The 21,004-nt window shown below is 43.1% G+C and overlaps 1 protein-coding gene across 2 annotated transcripts in view; it reads right to left on the bottom strand.

Moving 5' to 3' along the window:
- The window catches only part of KCTD1 (potassium channel tetramerization domain containing 1), a 146,112-nt gene that overhangs the window by 66,485 nt on the left and 58,623 nt on the right, over positions 1–21,004 (bottom strand). For both annotated transcript variants that reach the window (XM_006895034.1, XM_006895033.1), the window contains exon 2: positions 15,718–15,896. In XM_006895034.1, coding sequence (XP_006895096.1) covers positions 15,718–15,881 — 164 coding nt within the window. In that variant the 5' untranslated portion in view covers positions 15,882–15,896. The remainder of the gene's footprint in view (positions 1–15,717; positions 15,897–21,004) is intronic.

The raw sequence follows: 21,004 nt of genomic DNA, 5'->3' as shown, positions 1-21,004 counted from the left end.
TGACAAGTCTATTAAGGGTGTAATCTCTAAAATATACAGAAAACTTGAACAACTCATTGAGAAAGAAAACAACCCAATCAAAAAAGTAAACAGACATTTTAGCAAAGAAGACATCCAGGTGTCAACAAAGGCATGAAAAGATGTTTGTGATGATTAGGAACCAGGGAAATATAAGTAAACATTACAACGAGATGCCATTTCACCATGGCAAAAATGGCATGGCAGTGATCAAAACTTCAAATAAACAAAAACAGAAAGTAGAGTTGTTAAGGTTGTTGGGATGAGGCTGGGCTTGGGGATTGGAATTTTTACACATTGTTGGTAAGATTATGAAATGGTACAGTCACTATGGAAAACAGTATGGTGCTTAAGAAGCTTGTTGTTGTTGTTGTGTACCACAGAGTTGGAATCAACACATAGCTGATCCTCCAAGTGGGTTTTGAGAGGCAGTTAATTGCATGGGAGGGGACTGCCCATCTTTCTTCCATGGAGGAGTGGCCTCGAACCGCATGCCTTCAGGACTACAGCGCAGTTTATGACCCAGGAGTCTCACTTTGGTGGCCCAGTGACAAAAAGTTGTGTTGCAATCTCGAAGACACATGGTTCAAATCCACCAGTTGTTCTATGAGAGAAGGATGGAAATATCTTTCCATGAGATTTATTGTCTGTGAAAAACCACTAGAGGATCAGCTATGGGTCAGTTCTGACTTGACAGCAAACAAAATAACAATAACAAATAGATATATAGATATATGTTGTTATTGTTAAGTGCTGTCGAGTTGCAGGTGACTCATATTGACCCTATGAAGGAGAGCCCTTGACACTTGGGTGCCTTTAATACTCTCTCCAGGTTCACAGGGTTTCTGGAGGCAAGCTATTATGGAAGTGGATGCCACTCCTCCTTCTAAATATAGATATATGAGAGAAATGTCACAAGTACACATATGCACACTTTTATTAACTGCTGTACTGCATCACAATAACAACAACAACAACAACAACAACAACAACAACAAAATAAACCCAGCCCTCGTGCCCATCAAGGGATGAATAAACAATCTGTGGCACATACATACCACAGAATATTACACAAAATACGGGTGAACCTGGGGCAGTTATCTAAGTGAAATAAGTGATTCACAAAAAGACAAATGTTGCATGGTCACACTACCATACAAACCCAGGCACAGACATGGAGAGTGAAGTTCTTTGATGGTTACCAAGGATGCAAGGAGGGAGGTCTGGCAGCCTGATGGACAAGGAGTTGTGCTGCCAACCCAAAGGCAGACTGTTCTAATGCACCAGCTGCTCTGCAGGAGAAACATGAGCAGTCTCCTCCTGCATTATTTACAGCCTCTGAAAACCTGCTGGAGAGTCAGCTATGAGTTGGTTCCAAGACGATGTCACATGATGATAACAACAGGGCTACAAGGAGCATAGAGGGGAATCACTTTTTGAACAGTGGATACTTGTTAATATGGCGATGGACAAGGCTGAATATAAGTGACGTCAGCACAACCTGACCAACGTAAATAAAGAAACTAGGAGGCACAAGAATGAGGAGCAATTTTAATAAACATTAATAACCTATGTAATTCTGCAACAGTAAAAACAATTTTTTAAAAGTGTGCAGTTATAGAAACAGGTCTGGACACAAACATATGCACAGAAGAGCATGTATGAACACGCACATGTGCACATGCAGGTGTATCTATAGGTATATGAATGTACACATTTGTATGTGCTGCCTATATACTAGCTCCATAAGTATTAGAACACATGAGAAGCACAGGTATGGAAGCTTCCTGGGCAACTCGGGATCAGCTTAGTAGGTTAGAAGGCTCGGAATCACAGACTAAAGGGTCAATTCCGTTAACTGGCACAACATTACTTATATAGATAATATCCTTTATATCGGTAGATGAGTAATGTCTGAGATCTTAAAAGCTTGAGAGAAGCCACTTAAGATGTAACTCTTGGGCTTTATTCACAGGGAGCACAAGGTTGTTCAAAGAAGAAATTAACCATAACCTCCTCTATGCAAACAAGATCTGAAAACAATGTAAGCTCTAGAAAAAGGCTCAGAGGAGCCAACCACAACCTCTTCTAACCTGAAACCAGAAGAACAAGATGGTACCAGCTCGTTACCGGTCATCTCAACCAGGGACACAATGAAAGGTCTCATATAGAAAGGGAGTAAACTCAAGTTCTGACAAAAAGGCCAAGCTTACATTGCTGTCGTTGCTGTGTACCACTGAGTCAGAATCAACCCATAGCCAGCCCTCTAGCAGGTCTTCCGAGGTAGTCATTCGCACAGGAGGAGACTGCCCCTCTTTCTCCTGCAAAACAGCTGGTGGATTCAAACCAGGTACCTTTGCATTGGCAGTACAATTCCTTGCCAGTAGGCCACCAGAGCTCCCTATTGGACTATTAGAGACTAAAATAACCCCCTAGACTTATTGCCATAATGTAATCTTTGATCTTGAGACTATTTCCACTTTCAGCCAAATAACAGAGTGACCTGTGAAAATAAACAATATCAGCTATCAGTAATGTGTTCCCTTTAACAATTTTACCACAGAACAAAAGGTTAACAAGAGCAAAGATGAGAAGGGAAGGAAGGGCAGGGAGACTAGAATAATGAGAACAACAAACACAAAGGAAACAATGAGTTGTGTTGCTGGAGAAAAGTACTAAACATACCATGGACCACCAAGAGAACAAATGGGTCTGTCCTGGAGAGGGTGAAACCAAGTTTTTCCTTGGAGGCTAGGATTTTGAAGCTCTATCTCCCACATTTAGGGCACGTGGGACTGGTCATTGGAGAAGAACATCATACTCGGAAGGGTGGAGGAACAGTGCAGGAGAAGAAGACCCCAGAGGAGATGGATTGATACAGTAACTGGGGCTATGAGGATAGGTGTGTTGGGAGTCAGTGAGAGTGGCTCAGGACAGGGAAGGCTTCAGAACTGTTGTGTAGAGGGTCTCTATGAGTCACAGGTGAGTTCAAGATAAACAACAACAACAACAACATATACTTTATGAATTATAACCAATGGTGTAGAATAATCTATATAAAAAGTGCATAAGAGGAACCTAATTTGTTATGAAACTTTCATCTCAAGCTCAGTAAAACAGTATTTAACAAAACCCAACAAAACATAAATCCAGTTCACCTATACATACATACAAAACTAAAGAAAATTCTCATCATAAACAGTATCTTGGTTCATATTTAATTATATATTTCCCTGCCACTGAGATGAAGGGTAAATATGATCATTTGCCACATCAGATAACAGATTTAATCCAGAGACAAAGTAAGTGAGTCAGAACAGGTACTTAATCAGAGATCAGGTGCACCTGTGATGCTGAAGTGGCAAAAAGTGGCTTCTAAGTCTAAAGGAAGTAATCTTAGTCACTCAAATTTATCTTGAAAATTTAAGTGAACAAATAAAAATGTTTCTTTAAAAAGAAAGAACACAAAGATTTTCAGACCTAATAAGTGTGACACATCTCAACATACTTCTGTTTGATCTTGTTATTTTTTTCCCTAACAGTATTTCATTTGCTTGGTACCAGCAGCTAGGAAATCAATAGACAAATTGCATTGGCAAAGTCGGCTGTCAGGGGCCTCTCCGGAGTACTGAAGAGTTAACAATGTCTGTCTGGAGACTGAAGTGTGCCTGAGCCAGGACATAGTATTTGCAATTGCTTGCTATGCATCAGAGAGCTGGACAATGACTAGGGATGATAGTAAGAGAATTGATGCCTTTGAGCTGTGGTGCTGGAGAAGAGTTTTGACTATACCATGGACTGCTAGGAGAACAAATAGATTTATCTTAGAGAGGGTGAAGCCAGCCAGCTCCTTGGAGGCAAGGATTCTCAGGCTTCGTCTGACATACTCTGGGCATGCTGCAAGGTGGGACTGATCCTCGGAGAGGGACATCATGTTTGGGAGGGTGGAGGGACTGAGAAAGAGACGGAGACCATAGATGACATGGACTGATACAGTGACAGGGTAATGGAGGTAGATGTGTTGGAGACAGTAAAGTCGGCACAGGACAGCACAGGTTTCAGGGCTGTAGTACAGAGTTGTCTCTATGAGTTGCAAGTAACTCAAAGGCACATAACAACAACAACAACATTTACTATTAACTAGTACAATGCTCGTTGTCTGCCCTCTGCTCAAGTAATCTACCGAAGACCAGGGACTCCGTTGGCCACTGTATGTCCTAGCAGAGCATGCAACCCATTTATGAATGAATGGAAGAACCTGGAAAGGGAAAATCCAAGTATCTGGTGGCCTAGTGCGTAAGGAGCTGCACGGTCAATCCAGAGCCACTGCTCAGCTTGAATGCACCGGGGCTCTCCAGGATAAAGATGATGGGCAAACTTCTCCCTCATAATTTCCAGGCTTTGAAAAGCTGATGGAGGGTCATCTGAGTTGGTTCCAACTTGACAGCACGTAACAACACTGTTATGCTCAAAGACAAAACTTCACGAGTTTACTTTAAAAGCCAAGGTCCCTTTTGTGTTCTAGGAAAGGAAGTCTGTGCTGACTCCAACTCAAGATGACCCCAAGTGTGTCAGAGGAGAACCGCGCTCCCTACGGTGTGCGTTCATGCCCTGCTGACTCTCAGCTGCTCTGAGCAGTTTTCGGGGCTGTAAAGCACAGGGGAGGCCTTTTGAGGCTGTAAAGCGCAGAGGAGGAGACTGGCCCTCCTTCTTCCATGGGGTTTCCAATGGCTGACTTTTCTGAGGTGCATCAGCCAGATTTTCTCCACAGGGACCCCACATTTTCAGTCGCCAGCAGAGCTCTCAACCATGTGCTTCCCAGGGGCTCCATAGTCACTGAAGAACTGACTTTCTAGCACTGAACACTCATTACGCATACACACACACACACACACACACACGGTCTTTTGAAGCAGGTTTTACTTACTCTTTGTCTACATAGCTGACGTGCAATTTTGGAAAGGCAATCTTGTGAGATGAAAGGAATAGAAAGAGAAGGGGGAAATTTCCCCCTTTTATGCTACAGAAACTTTCCATTTTCACTTGCCAGACGATTTCCCCCTCCTTCTAATCCCTCTACAAACTCATTTTCTGTTTCTCTCTCTTTTTTTTAAAGAGCCACAGCAACTAATCAAAATTGCTCCCATGAAGGTTTTATAACATTTTGTGTACTTCAAAGCTGTAGAAATAGGAAGTGTCTTCTCTTTCATTTGTGCTGAAATTACACCTCAGGTTGCTTTCTGTTGCTGCTTTGCGTCATCAAGCCTGACTCACACAGACCCTGGAGACACAGCAGAGCTGCCCCGAGGGTTTTCTAGGCTGGAATCTTTCCAGAATGAGGGCTGCAGCAGTGAGCTATGCTGCTAATAAGAAAGCCCACACTCCAGTTCAAATCCAACAGGGAGTTTGGAGGAGAAAGCTAGGTAGTCTCTTCCTACTATGCTCTGAAGCCTCCCAGACACTGTAACTTAGACAGGTTCCAGCAGAGCCTGTAAAGTTTTTGGAGATTTTTTTTAAAAACTGCTTTGTTTACAAAGTTGATATACATTGTGTTTCACACTATTCATTCACACTGTGTTTCATACAATCATTCTCATGCATTGTTTCATAAAATTAATCACCATTGGATCTTGCCCATCATTACCCTGTCTTTTCACCTGGATCCTTCCCATTTCCTTCCCTCCCTCCCTCCACCCACCAAACTGTACAACCCTGTGGTTTATTTGGAGTTTGTAAAGTTTTATCTTTACAGGGGCTAATGTTAAATCTGTCTCCCAGGAAGGCTTTGGGTAGGTCTGAACCTCCAACCTTTCAGTTGCCAGCCGAGTGCTTCACTACTGCACCACTAGGGCTCCTAAGGCTGATTTACACTCAACTTAAAAGAAAGAAAGAAAGACAGAAAGACAGACAGAAAGACAGAAAGAAAGAAAGAACCCCCAATTACACTGAATTTTTAAAATGATGAACTAAAGTGCTGGTCATAGTGAAAAGCACTCTGTTCAATTACCACACACTAATTTTGAGAGCTCAGAAAGCAGTTTGACAAATACGCCTTGAACCCCTTGGCTGAGTTGGGTTGCAAGCATGAAGTCACAAAAAAGCACAGAAGGCCCAGCCCGGGATCCCCAGCCCACACACGGGGTGACAGCGGCTCCTTGGGCTGACAGGAACCACAGTGTGCAAATCTGAGCACTAGCAATCACTGAACCTCAGACTATACAGCTCGGCCCCTTCTTACCAATCCTCTCACCGTAGCTCCACAGCACACCTCACCTGCTTGGCATTCCCGTCCTGAAGCTCCAAACACACACACACACACACACACACCCCTTGGCTGACCATAGGTGTCAACTGCAAAGCTGGAAGTGGAGACTCCTGGGTTTTGTAATTGCCTACATAAACCAGTGTGCTTGGTAACTCAGCTGCTATTCAGCAGAGACCGATTCAGCATAATCTACTTATGTGGGTGTTAATTCGTGTACCGGGTTCAGGAAGCTACAACAGTAGGCAGTCGGCCTTCAATGGCTAAGGGGACTGTAACAGGAGTGCTTGCCTCTCCCAGGTCACTGGCTGCTACAGTGTCAGATTACCCAATAAAGCAGGTAAACGTGGGTTTACCTGTGTTTAGTTCCTATTATATAGGGAATCAGTTCACATTCCCTCCCCAGTACACCCGCCGCCCCCCCACGCCCTTCAAGGATGCTGCTTCGAGGGATAGCTGGCATCTGTTCCTCTCCCAACCTCACAGCACCCTCCTTACAGAATCAAACTCTCCAAATTTACAATTCCTGACAGGGACAGAGTGCTCAAAATGTTCCACACCGTTTGCACCACAGGGTTGCTTACTGGGTATTCTACCCCTGGCAGGCTGAGACTCAACTCCTCTAGCTAAGATCTGAGCCTTGCCGTGGACAGCCCTGTCTTGGATTAACAAAAGTCCACACCTGAGTATTACTACTGCCATTTTTTTCTTTTTCTTATAAGTAAGAATAAAGAGTGAAGCACACGCAAGTTTGAACTCAGGCTTATGGCTCTGTTAAAAGCAGCCTGAGAATGCTTGATTGTGTGATTGCATTCTATGTACATGCTCCTAAAACGGTACTTCAGAGAGTTGGTAGTAGATTAAAGAGGCCAGATAATTTGGTGGTGGTTGTTCTTATGAGTCGGAACTGACCCAGAGCTGACTCTCCAGTAGGTTTGCAGAGGCCGTTAACTGCATGGAAGGAGTCTGCCCATCTTCTCCTATAGAGCAGCTGGTGGATGTGAACTGCATGCCTTTGGGTTGGCAGCACAGTTCCTTACCATTAGGCCACTAGATCTTAATTGTCTATGATGAAAATTATTTTGTTACTCAGTTTATCAACAGTATTAATAAAAGGTGTTTGGTCCTGAAAATTTGTAGGGCCTGGGGCAAGAAAAAGGAACCCTGGTGGTGTAGTATGAAACTTATCAGGTTGCTAACGGTGAGGTTGGTGGCTCAAACCCATGAGACACTCTGAGGGAGAAGGACTGCCTGTCTCACCTCCAAAAGGCTTGTTGTTACTATAATAGGCAAAGTGCTAGTCAATAGGCCTTTTATTGTAAGAACCACCTTCCCTCTGTAACTTGATTTATGCCACTATTAGAACCTCTACTCAGAATACTATTGCTTTTTAATTTTTAATCATTTGGACAAGATCAAACTGGGAGGAGGGTGGAGGGAATAGTGCAGCAATGAGTGAGTGGAAGCCCAAAATCTCTGTAAATGTTTATGAAAATTAATAAAATATAATTATAGAAAAAAAACTAATAAAATTTAATAATAATAAAAAAAGGCTTGTTGTTATGTGCCATCGAGTTGCCTGTGACTCACAGCGACCCTTTCTTTGTACAACAGCCCTAAACCCTGCTCTATCCTGTGCCAATCTCACTGTCTCTGACACACCCACACCGTTACCCCAGTCACTGAATCAATCCACCTCATAGAGGGCCTTCCTCTCCTGCGCCGTCCCTCCACCATCCCAAGCATAATGTCCCTCTCCAAGGACTGGTCCCTCCTTCTAACATGTCGAAAGTATGTCAGACGAAGCTTCAGAATCCTTGCTTACACCAACTGGAAATCCAAGGGAGGTTCTCGGTCTGCGAGCTGTAATCTGACTCAGTGGCAGTGATCTGGTTTTGAGTTTTCTGAGGCAGCAAGACAACTGGAGGCCCACGCACCAAACATCTAGATGTTTTTAAGTTATAAATCAAGTTTTGGAAGTGGGAGTGGCATCCACTTCCTAAGCAACATGCCTCTGGAAACTTCTATGAACTTTGATAAATGTTGATAGTTATAAGAAAGGCTTCAGGCTTTTTTGTTCATAGGGTCACTGAGTCATGCTCCACTCGAAGGCAATCATCAACAACAACAACAAATCAAGTTAGCAAACTGATTGATCAAACATGTTCCTTTTGTATGTATGTTTGTACTCTTTTCTTGGTAAGGATTTCCTTGAGGTCTTCTCCCTGCTCTCTTATTTGACCCATCAGGTATGTATTAGATTTCACTACAGATTTGAAGTGGGCAAGCGGGCATTTTCCTTTGTGATTACAATTAAAAATTACAGTCAGCATCAGAGGCTGGTAAGATCCTCTAGAAGGGACAAGTGCTTCTCACAGGGCCAGCATCAGTTAGCATCTGTCTCCAAATTATCTCTGAAGAATGACTGTGCCTTTTTGTAAAAAACACTGTTAACGCCACACTGCACCACTGATGGATGTGGTACTTCAGTTAACTTGAAAACTTCAGTCCCATGAGCTGAAAGTATAAACATCAATTCACATACTGGATCACTATGTAGAGTTTGTTGGTTGCTGCCGCCAGGCTGGCCCCCAGTCATGGCAGCCCTATGTGGGGACGTGCAACGTTCATGCTGCCAGCCCGTGTCTTACCCCTGATGCACTACAGACCAGACCATCATGCCAATAGGGTTTTCATGGAGAGCATTGTGCAAGAGGGTCATTGGGCCTTTTCTTCTCTGTTGTTTCAGTCTAGAAACTCTGGTGAGACTTGGCCAGCATCAAAGCAACACACAGGCCTCCCTTGAAAGATGGGTGGAGGCTGAGTTTGATGTGCGTTGACCAGGAATCAATCAAAAGCCTCCGAGATTGAAGGAAAGAATTGTCACTGAACCACGGAAGCCTGAACCTTACTGAATGAGTGACTCCTCAGGGATGGTGGTTGTTATTATTATCAGGTGTCACTGAGTCAACAGCTCACAGTAGCCGTCTGAACAACAGATCTGAACCTTACTCCACCCTGTGCCAGGCATTACTACCCAAGAAATAAAAGCAGATGAACCTTTATGTGCATGCGTGCGTGTACATGTACGTGTGTGTGTGTATGGAGATATTAATAACTTTGAGAATTAAAGGAATAATGAAAAAGAGATTTATGATAAAACAGAAAATATCCAGTGAGGGAAAGGAATAGCCTATACTCATTTGCAGAAAGCATACATCTTTGGTGGCATTCAAAGCCACATCATAAAAATTAGGACCTCAAAGGAAAAACCTCAAGATTTTATTAGTCTGTGGCTAAGCCTGTTTGGTGGTTTGTTTTTGTTTTGTTTGTTTTTTCTTTAGCGGAGGGAATGCTTTGCAGGTGATCCCCATGTTCAGCCACGTAGCCCACCATGCCACATTCCAGGAAGATGTCCTAGAGGTGGCCTTTCACTGGGAGGGCAAGTCTAGTGGAGGTGGAAATGAAATAAATGGAGGAAAGGCTCTCTGCAGGGCTTCTGAAATGACAGAACAACAGTTTCTGTATCAAGGTCTGTTAAGATCCTTGTTGTTAGTTACTGTCAAGCCAACCCCAGCCCACGCAGACTGTGTGCAAAGCTGAACTGCTCCACAGAGCTTTCAAGGCCGCGACCTTTTGAAACAGACCGCCCCGCTTGTCTCCTCAGGCACCCCTGAGTGGGTCTGAACCAGCAACCTCTCAGGTAATAGTCTAGTGCTTATACAGTTCTGTCACCTAGGAGCTTGAATAACTGGAGTTACCTGTGGTCATGGACAACATAATGCCCTAGAATTTATATGGAATAAATTATATTCAGGACATATTCTCAACCATCACCTCACCCCTATGAGGAAAACATGGAAAACAATTTCTTCTCTGGTGAAGAAAATAATTTCCTCTCCAGTTGCTCCATGAGAGAAAGATGGGCAATCTCCTCCTGTATGATCTACTGCCTCTGAAAATGTGTCAAAGAGTCAGCTATGGGTCAGTTCTGACTCGTTGGTACACAACAACAACAAGATCTTTGACTACTAAAATTTGTGTATGTAGTTCATGAAACTAACAGTTGTACTGGAAAGAACATTCAATTACTTAAAACACACAAGAAAGAGCAATGCGACACACAGTGGACATCTCAATGCCTAGACCAATAGTCCCAGAAAAGGACCATCTGTTTTAGGCATAAGCTGCCAAACAGAAATTGCTTTAAAAGATGTATGTCAAAGAGTCATGATGGATGCTTAAAAATGCCTCCTAATGATAAAAACAGCCTTGCCTCACTAACAAAAATTTACAGAATACTCCTGGGCCTCCACAAGAAAAAACTGATAACCCAATTCTAAAATGGGCAAAGACATGGAAAGAATTTTTACAGAGAAAGATATTCAAGTGGTCAACAGACACATGAAGAAATGCTCCAAATCACTGGCAATAAGAAAGATGCAAATCAAAACCATTATGAGAAACCATCTCTTTCCAGTAACAGTGGTAAAGTTTAACAGGAAAGCAAGTAATAAACATTGGAGAGGATGTGGAGAGATAGGAACTCTTATACATTATTGGTGGGATTGTAAAATGGTACAACCACTCTGGAAGGCAGTTTGGTGCTTCCTCAAAAAGCTGAGCATAGAAATTCCATATGACTCAGCTATTCTACTGCTTGGAATATACCCTGAGAAAATGAGAACTGAGGCATAAACTGAGATTTGGACACCAAGGTTCATAGCAGCATTATTCACCATTGCCAAGAACATGAAAACAGCACAGATGTCCAACCATAAACGAATGGATTGAGAAATTATGGTACATTCATACAATGGAATACTACAGAGCATGCAGCAGCAATGATTTTGTAAATTATTACCTAACTTGGGAGGGATTGGAGAGCTTTATGCTGAATGAATTAACTCAGTCCTACAAGGACAAATATTGTATAAAACCATTACTGTAGAATGAATATGAGGATTCAAGGTGGGGAGGGAGGGTGGAAGCAGAGGGATGAGGATGTGGGGGGGGAGGGGATTAATCATAGTGTTGTACAATTTGATGTGTGCGGAGTGAGGGAAATTGGAAGAAGTTGGTCTGAAAAACCAATGTATTCCAAGTCTATAAATAAACTAGTATAATAATTAAAAAACCTGACCATTTATATGAGTAACTTCAGGCTCTGAAAAATGTTTTGCTTAGGTATAGGTAAGTGGAAAATAAAAACTGGAATACAAAAAAACCCAAAAAACAAACAAACAAAAAACCACCACAAAACCAAACAAACAAAAAAGGCCTGGGAACACCTCACCACGTCTGTGATGGGATAGTAAATGCCACCCTGGTGTGGTATTTAAGATAAAGGAAGCAGGGTCCCCCAGATCAAGGGAAAAATCTCTCTTAGACTGTAATAATCCAGGCAAGGGGCCAGAAGACAGACTGTTTGGATGGTCCAGGATAGGAAACAAGAGGATATTTGGGATTTGAAAGGCAGTTGGAAAAGAAACCATCACTGGGTTTGGCAGATGGAGTCAAGTGTAAGCGCCATCACATGCTTCTCACAATCACATATAATCCTCCGGGTAACCTTGTAAGAAGGTATTTTTACACCAGTCTTACAGGAGAGAAGACAGATGCTCAGAAATTAGATCTCTAGAAGGCCAAAACCAACACAAAGCGGAGCCAGTATTCAAACCCAGGACTAATGACGAAAGCTGTGTTTGATGCATGTCCATGATACTCTGGCCTGCTAGCAGCAAGAAAGCAAGGGAAAAGCCGGGAAAGGGAGATGAACCTCTTTATCTTTTCTAATTCAGTCCATGAAAGAGGAATTCCATCCATGAGGCATTCAATGCCAGACCAGAGGAGAAAACCAAAGGCTGTTGCCTCGAGTGGAGCCTGGCACAGAGCCACCCTCCACAAGGTTTGTGGCTCTGAATCTTTATGGGAAGAGATGGCCTGTCATTCTTCCATGGACAGACTGACCTTTCAGTTAGCAGTCCAGCATGTCATGCACTGGGCCACGAGGGTTTCATTAGCTTGGGGAGTGGGTGGGTTTAATGAAATTTGGGGTTTTAAAAATCTCTGTAGAGTTCAGCACTGTCCAACAGAAATAAAAAGTGCAATCAATGCATCATGAAAAGTGTTTTAGTTGTTGCTGGTAGTGTGTACCATCAAGGTGGAACGGACTCATAGCTGATCCTTGAGTGGGTTTTCAGAGGCAATAAATCACATGGGAAGAGATGGGCCATCTTTCTCCTGTGGAGCAGCTGGTGGATTCAAACCGTACACCTCTGTGTTGGCAGCACAATTCCTTACCCTTAAGCCACCAGAGCTACCAAGATTGTTAATAGGTACCATCAAGTCCATTCTGACTCAATGGCTCCATGTACAACAGATCCAGGCCCTGCCTGACTCTGTGCCACCCTCACCATCCCCACACTGTTACAGTCATTGTGTCAAGCCAATTTTCTAGTAACCACATTGTTGTTGTTGGTATGTACTGTCGAGTCACTTGCAACTCACAGTGACCCTATGTACCAACAGCCCTGAAACCTACTCTATCCTGTGCCCACTTTACTGTCTCTGACACAACTACCCTCATGACCCCAGTCACTGCATCAATCCATCTCATCGAGGGTCTTCCCCTCCTGCGCTGTCCCTCCACCCTCCCAAACATGACATCCCTCTCCAAGGACCAGTCCCTCCTTGCAACATGCCCAAAGTCTGTCAGATGAAGCTTCAGAATCCTTGCCTCCAAGGAGCAGCCTGGCTTCACCTTCTCTAGGTAACCGTATTAAAAAAGTAAGGAAGAAAGAAAAAAACCTAGTTGAATTTTAAAATGTATTTTAGTTAATTCAATACATATTATCATTCCAACATGCGATTATTACAGAACTTTTATATATTTTAATAAATTTTCTGTACCAAGTCTTTTAAACCCGGTGTTTATTGTCCACTCACAGGGCATTTCCACTTGGAGACTGGCCACTGAGCAAGTGTAAGACCACCGCACGTGGAGAGTGGCTACCTGAGAGAATGCAGGTCTGCAGGTAAGGCTGGAATCCAGGTAGTCTGAGGCGCTTCTCAGAGTTGAGATAATACTCCTGGAAACATCCATCCACGCAGATGTGGACTGAGGAATAATCTCCAAATAAGATAAAGACCTCTCTGAGAGGCCTTTAGTAATATGTAGCACCAAACTTATTAAAGTGGAAAATTATTCAAATGGCAAATTATTTGCATGAGAGGAAATGAGTAAGTAGAGCCTCCAGCCCTCGACGATCTACCATCATCAGCAGGTCACGTGAGACCTGGGAAATCCACAGGGCAAAACCTTGAGGGAAGAGGCCCTCGGGTGCCCTGCTGTTGCTAAGAGACAAAAGAAAACCTACTGTTTGCATGACATACAAATAGTAATTATTACCTGGCCCCAGTATCAGAGGTCGGGAGAATGGAATTTTTGTTAATGGTGGAGGAACAGTTCAGAAAAGGTTAGAGATTAAAGTTGCATTAAATGAAGAATGTAATCAGTATAATGAATTAGAAAATGTATAATGAAAAAAAAAAGTATAATGAACAATACACGTGAAAGCTACTGAATTGGCAATTGTTTTGGTATGTATATCACAAACTCACATAAACTTCTTCAAACAAACATAAACTGAAGAAAAAGGTCACCTCTCTCTCTGATTGCCATCAAGACAAAACCAATTCACAGCTGACTCTCCATTGCATTTTGGAGGCTGTGAATTGCCAGGGAGAAGAAGATGGCTCATCTCCCTTGGAGCAGCTGGTGGATTCGAACTGCGAGAGAGGCATACCTCTGGGGGAGCAGCACAGTTCCCTAGGGACTAGGCCACCAGAGCTCCTGAAGAGAACACCAGGCAAGTGAATCCTGCTGCAATTACGGGCCCTACGATCCTGGTGAAGGATGTGTGATGAGTCCTCTAGAATTAAGAATTTGTCTGGAAAAGCAACGGGGATTTCTCTGCCATTAATGTTGCAATTAGCAGAAGGCTACAAGGAGTAGAAATGCTGTTGGGTTTTTTTTTCTTTCTTTTAAACAGCATTACTTATTTAAGCATGTTTTTGGAAAATACAGCTATTCTCCTACAATGCACTTAAGGGTTGTGAGAACTCAGTACAACCAATAACTGACTGATGTGATTATTTCAGTAAAAAAAAAAAAGTTCTTTTTGGCAAGTGATGATTTTTTTTTTCAAAATAAGCAATTTTATTTTGATTATAGAAACTGAATCTGGAAATCAGGAGATACAATATTTCCTCTTTCTTCCTTCCAATTTTATATCCTTTCAGAAAAAATAAAATAGAAAACTAAAAAACTCTGAGTACTGCCGCTGCGAGTGAACCCGTTCACAGCTGACCCTGCGGCAGGGTTTCGTCAGCTGGAAATTGTGAGGGAGGAGGCTGCCCACCCTGCTTTTCAGGCAGCTGGTGGATTCGAACTAGGAGAGGGACGCAGGGCAGCTCCCCACAATGTCTGTCACCAGAAGAGAGATGACATTCTTCCTCCATTTATCCAGGTGACGATGACCTTTGTTGTGACCTGATGTATGATTTAGAAAGACATTTCTTAGAGTGCAACTGGTGCTCTCTTTCCTAAGCCTAGGCAATGTGCGTGCATTTCCTAATAGCAGAGAGAAGCCAGGAAATCAGCCCACGTGAGCTCACACTTCCCTTCCTCCTCAGCGAAGCTGGTGAAAACACATGGCATTCTAGTCCCCCCAGTCTGGGGTGGAGCTGGGTGGGCTGTGCTTGGGTCCAGAGGAAACAACCTCTCTGGCACTCCTTTAGGACTGGGGGGAGACAGGCGAGTGGGAGGGGAGATCCCACTAGAGCATAAACTTACATTGTCTACTTGGAAACCATCCTCCCTCAAATGCATTTTATGTAGGATAACCTTTCCTCTTTGTATACCATTTATTTGGCTTGAGTCGCTTCGTAAATTCCATGTCCCAATCACCTCTCCTTTTTATTTTTTTTTATTAACACAACTATCTTGGTTTCCTGGACTTAGGCATACTGTTCTAAACAAACCATCGCACTGGTAAGAGTCCCTCTTATTACTGTTTCCCTAGTTCTCAAGTTGGTGGGCCAACTGATCATGATATAAGAACAAAAAATGTGTAAGCCAAGAGTTTTCCATGAAACGGAGATATGAAAGGTGGGGAGGGAGGGAAGGAAGCCATCTTCCTTTTTAGAAAACGGTGAGAAATAAGCTCTTTGTTGACTAAGGACTGCTCAGTTCTGGTGTGATATTTTTGCACGTACTAGAAGGAAGACAGTCACATCTGAGAGCAGTCCCACAGGATACCTTCATGTCCTAACCTCACCCTTGGAGAGGCCCCTGCGCTGTGCTGGTCAGAGGAAAAACGGTTAGATCATCAAACACATGCACTTCGAGACGGTGGTGTCAGCTCTGAGATTACCTTGATTCAGGGTATTTGGTGAGGGTGGCCAGGCTGCTGGTGTACATGTGGCCGCCCACGTCAATGTGGACAGGCGCATTGGACTTGGTGAGCTGGGCTGGCGTGGGGATGCCTTGGTTGTTCAGTGGAGACGCAGGGGATCTAGTGATCAGAGGTCTTGACATATTGGGCCGGCTGTCCTACAGAGAGAGAAGCACGTTAAGACATTTGCTGCTGTGTTTTCAGTGGGGAGGGGAAAAAGAAAAATACAACCTGAAGAGTAAACCAGTGATCAGTGAGCACAGGGAACTAATACATTAACCACTTGATGTAACAACATAATGAAGATAGTAAATAATATTCACTCAATGATACAATTTAGAAAATGAGCAAGATGCCACATTTGTTACAGTGAATATTAGAGAAATAGATTTTTGTAACAAAGAGCAGAAAAACTTGACAGGCTCAGAATCAAGGTGCTGAACCAGCTAACATTCATTTCAAATCATCCTGAAAATGATTAAGGGTTCATTATACTAATGAATTCCCATGTTGAACAAGTGGAAAATGGCATGTGGAGAAATACTAATAATTCCAAATGAAAAGATAATCAACATTTTAAACAATGCACACCTAGTAAAGATCCTTCCCTTGGAAAACTTCCTCATTGCTATAACCTCAGAACAAATACAGCATGCCGGCACCTGTGCACTGAAAAACATTTTCTCAGAGTTCTTTTATTTCACTTGCTGCTGCTGTTGTGTTACTGTCAAGTCAGAACTGACCCACAGCTGACCCTCCAGTGGGTTTTCAGAAACAGTTAATTACATGGGAGAAGACTGCTTGTCCTTTTCTTGCAGAGCAGCTGGTAGATTTGAACCACATGCATTTGGGATGAAGCGCAAGTTCTTACCAGTAGGCCACCAGAGCTCCCTTTTATTTCCCTTAAAAAAATTTTCCCCCCAAAGCAAGGGTAAGAAATTACAATTCACACACTTGAAATACCTAGCATAAAATTACAAGTTTGTTAGCCAAGATATTTTCTTTTTCCCTTAAAGAGTCATCCACACTTGTCCTGTTTATCTTCCTATAAGATAGGGGGTCTGGGGACCCTTGAGTGACAAACACATGCTTGGGGACTAGGATGAAGCAACTCTTGGAGGAATCCAGTCCTTGGAGTGGAACTGAGGCAGATGTTGATGGTGGCGTAAAGTCACGTTAAGTAAAAGGGAACCCAGGGTAACAGCAGCAGCAGAAATCCCACTGTGGCAGCCAGAATTTATCTAACAAACTGTATTCTTGAGAAAACAATGCATGGATACAATAGAAATATTTCAGATACTATCCAAACATGGTTGATGGCTTTTAAATTAGAGCTGAACCACAGGCAAATCAAGTCAGGTCTCCAAGACCTGATGCAGGGGTCAGATGCTTGGCACCTATGGTGGTAAAGTAAGTAAAAAAAATAAAGAAAGAAAGAAAAGAAAACAAACCAACAGACTCACTTCTGCTGGGATTCTGGAAGACTAGAAACGTAAGTATCTTCTCCGATGTATCATTTAGCCAGAGATTGTTTTTAAACATGCAGACACTGTGGCAAAAGCCTGCGATCAGGCATAATAAAAGGGTTTTTAAGAAATGCCTTTGATGGAGATTACAAAGGGGAAGTCATTTGAGTTTTTGTGCACAGATCCCAGCATGATAAAATAGAAATTTGCAAAACATCATAGATTTTATGATCTGGAACAGCTTTAGGAGTTACCTGGGGCGCAACTGTTAGACTCCTTAGCATTAACCACATGCCTGGGCACGATCGCGAAGGCACATGCTTTCTGAAATCCGGCATCGCCTGTGAGCCGGTGGTGATTGGGCCTTTATGCAAAATGTCTAACATCTGTGTTGTGCTTTTCTACGGGCTGAATTAAACAGAGCCCTGAGACAGATACAATCTGACATTCTTGAATTGAGTGGTGACTTCATGGGTGTTCTCTATATTATCTCCTTCTACCTTTTAAATATATACATATATTTTTAATAATGCAAAATAGATGTGTGTGTGTGTGTGTGTGGGGAACCACAAAGGGTTGTTTGCAGCACACAAAGAGTTAAAGGGATAGCTGGTGGAAAAAAATGCTAAAAACCGAAGATCCACTTGGTAGGAAATCTTAAACATTTGTAGTTAGGGAACACTAAGAATAGTGCTGTTGTGGTTATGGTGTGCCATTTAGTGCGAATTGACCCAAAGCTGACCATCCAGTGGGTTTTCAGAGGTAGTAAATTGCACAGGAGTAGACTGGCCATCTAGCTCCTACAGAGCAGCCGGTGGACTTGAATTACCTGCCTTTGGCTTGGCAGTGCAGTTCCTTATCCATGAGGCCACCAGAGCTCCCTGTTAACATGTGGGTGACAGAAAAGTCGCTTCCCTTTAAAAAAAGGCAAGCACACAACTTCAGCCTTTAAGTGATACATAATACCTGATTTTCTTTTAGAAAAGGATTTCCTTGCTGAACACACACACACACACACACACACACACACACACACACACACAGAGACACCTCCCTGTTAAGATTCAGCCCGTCACAGCACTGCAGAGCCTGTAATAGTTTCTCAATTGGACACATTCTATAGCCCGCCTGAGGGTGCTCAGGCGAAAATGAACAGATTTGCAGGGTTAATATTGTAGTTAGACTGTGACCTCATTCAGCACAGCCCTAACACGACTAGGTCTACATGGGGTGGGGGAAAGCAGAACTGATCGGCTGAAGGATTCCAGATTTCCTGGAGTACTGGATTTACATTGTAAATCATAAATGTATGGATATTGTGAAATTTAAAATGAAACCCTTATTTCTTCGACTGGGGGAGTAGGGTTAGCCCTTTGGGGCAAGGAGGGAATTTCATGATGGCTGGGGCTTGTGTGGACTCTGCAGAGCCCAAAATGTTGGGACTGGTCTTGGGGGAGCTCTGCGAGTTATCCTTCCAGGCTCCAGCTCCTCCTGCCCCTGGGAGACGGTTCTCATTAGGTGGCTTTTTGACTGTGATCATTTCTAAGACAATACTCAATAGCAGACAATTAAGCCGTTTTCTCTGTATTTTCTATATTTATTGGTGCAGGTTCAAAGAACTTTGAAGACCCACAGGCTGAGTGGCATCTGAGGGTACTTGGTACTTGTAATGGTCACTGGAAGTGACACTCACTATTGATTCCATCTACTCCAGGTACTTAACCTGGAACAGTCCTGGGAGTCCACGCCCTCTTGCCCTGACGGACACACTTCTTTATCTGCGTCTGGACCACAGCAGCCATCTTGCTACCAGATTAACATCAAGCCAGTGCCCAGAAAGGCAGAGCTGTGAGTGGGAGGGACTTGGAGAATTACTGACACTGGTAAGATACTGTGAGAACTGACTTTGAGCCTCCTGGTCCCAGGTTCCCTCAGGATTAAACCGATCATTTATCACTTTTATCTCAAGTTGGATTGCTGGATCTTAAGTTTGGATTATCTTAAAGTGGCATAACAATGAAAGAGTTTTTCTTTTCAAGGAGAAGAGTGAATTGGGGGGGGGAGGAGGTGGGCAGAGAGAAAAGTGCAACAATGAATGACTGAAAACCCTAAGTCTCTGTAAACTTTCATTAAAATTAATGAATAAATTAATAAAATGGTAGAATACTATTTGCTGTTAGTGACAAACTAAGTAAAAACTTGAAAAGGCCTTCAAATGGCAATTTTTTTCCTTAAATTTCTGAAAATAAGTGAAACAGGGGATAGGGAAGTGCAATGAAAGTGTGTAACTGTACAAACGAATCATTTGTGTAAAAAATATCTTGAGTATCAAATGGCTATGGTTTATAATAATTTTTATAAAAACACCTATGTAAGTTGTTACCTCAACTGTTACATGCTTGTTTTTTGTTGTGGTGTACTGTTGAGTCAGAACCGACCCATAATTGACCCTCTGGTGGGTTTTCAGAAGCAGTTAATTGCATGGGAGGAGACTGCCCACCCTTCTCCCACAGAGCAGCTGGTGGTCTCAAACCGTGTGCCTTCAGGACTGCAGAGCAGCTTCTTGCCACTAAGTCACCAGAGCTCCCTGTTAAATGATTATACCTCTTTAAAGATTTATATGGTCAACGACAACAAAAGAATTAAAGGGAGCTCTGGTGGCCTATAATAACAACAACAACAACAACTGGCGGCCTAGTGGTAAGAAGATGCACTGCAATCCCAAAGGCACATGGTTCAAATCCACCAGCTGCTTTGGGTCAGTCCCAACTCAATGACACAAAACAACAAAATATAACATCAGGATTAAAGTTGAGGGCTATTGGGTTTTTGCTATCAGCAGCCAAAGGCCACCCTGATAAGAGTTGTTTGTGACATCCTGTTCCACAGCTGCCTGTCTGGGAAATCACTCAGCTGAGTGAGATTTAGCTTTGAAGGCCAAGCACTGCTGCCTGCCAGTGGGGGCGGGGGGCGGGGGGGCAGGCCTTTCCATCATATGTTACCCTATTTCAACTCTATTTTCCCATCTCACTTTCCATAACTGCTCATGCACCCATCATTAATTTTAACATTACTTCTGAAGAAATGAAAATCATGACCTTTCACCAGAAAGAGTTCAAAGTGCAAACTGAATGGAACCAGGTGAGCTTAGGGGGCCACTGAGACTACGATCCTGAGGGACCCTTTAAACCTGAGTCAAAACAGATTGGCACAAAAAATAAAGGGTCTCACTCACACCCTTGAGCCTGGTCCTCCATTACACACAATCTATGTAAGATGAGGAGGTGAATGATTACAGAGAAGACGAGATGAGAAGACCAAGGGGGGGGGGGGGGGGGGAGAAACGAGAGTAACACAAACAGAACAACCAGAACGAAATGAAAGAGAACACGGATGTTGGGGAAATGTAACGGGGTGGGGGTGGGGGTATCTGTATTTTTGTTGTGTACTAAAGAGTCAGAACTGACCCGCAGCTGACCCTCTGGTGGCTTTTCAGAGGCAGTTAATCACATGGGAGGAGATTGTCCATCCTTCTCCTGTGGACCAGTTGGTGGCTTTGAACTGCACATCACTGGGATTACAGCACAGATTCTTACCACCAGATTGCTGTGGCAACTACCATCAAAAAGTCACTAAAATATTACTCAAAAACAATCAAAGAAACAAATGATGGGAAGCTGAAAAAAAGGGTTTCAAGTAGCATTGCCAAGGCCCATCCACAAGTGAAAGAGTGCACGGTACATTCTAGAAATGAAAAGTTCAGGATAGTATGAAAAGTCAACTACTCATCCCCGCCCTCC

The sequence above is a fragment of the Elephantulus edwardii genome, unplaced genomic scaffold (genome assembly GCF_000299155.1).
Source record: "Elephantulus edwardii isolate Elephantulus edwardi_28Jun2011 unplaced genomic scaffold, EleEdw1.0 scaffold00155, whole genome shotgun sequence".
NCBI lineage: Eukaryota > Metazoa > Chordata > Mammalia > Macroscelidea > Macroscelididae > Elephantulus > Elephantulus edwardii.
This window is presented reverse-complemented; position numbering and strand designations above follow the sequence as displayed.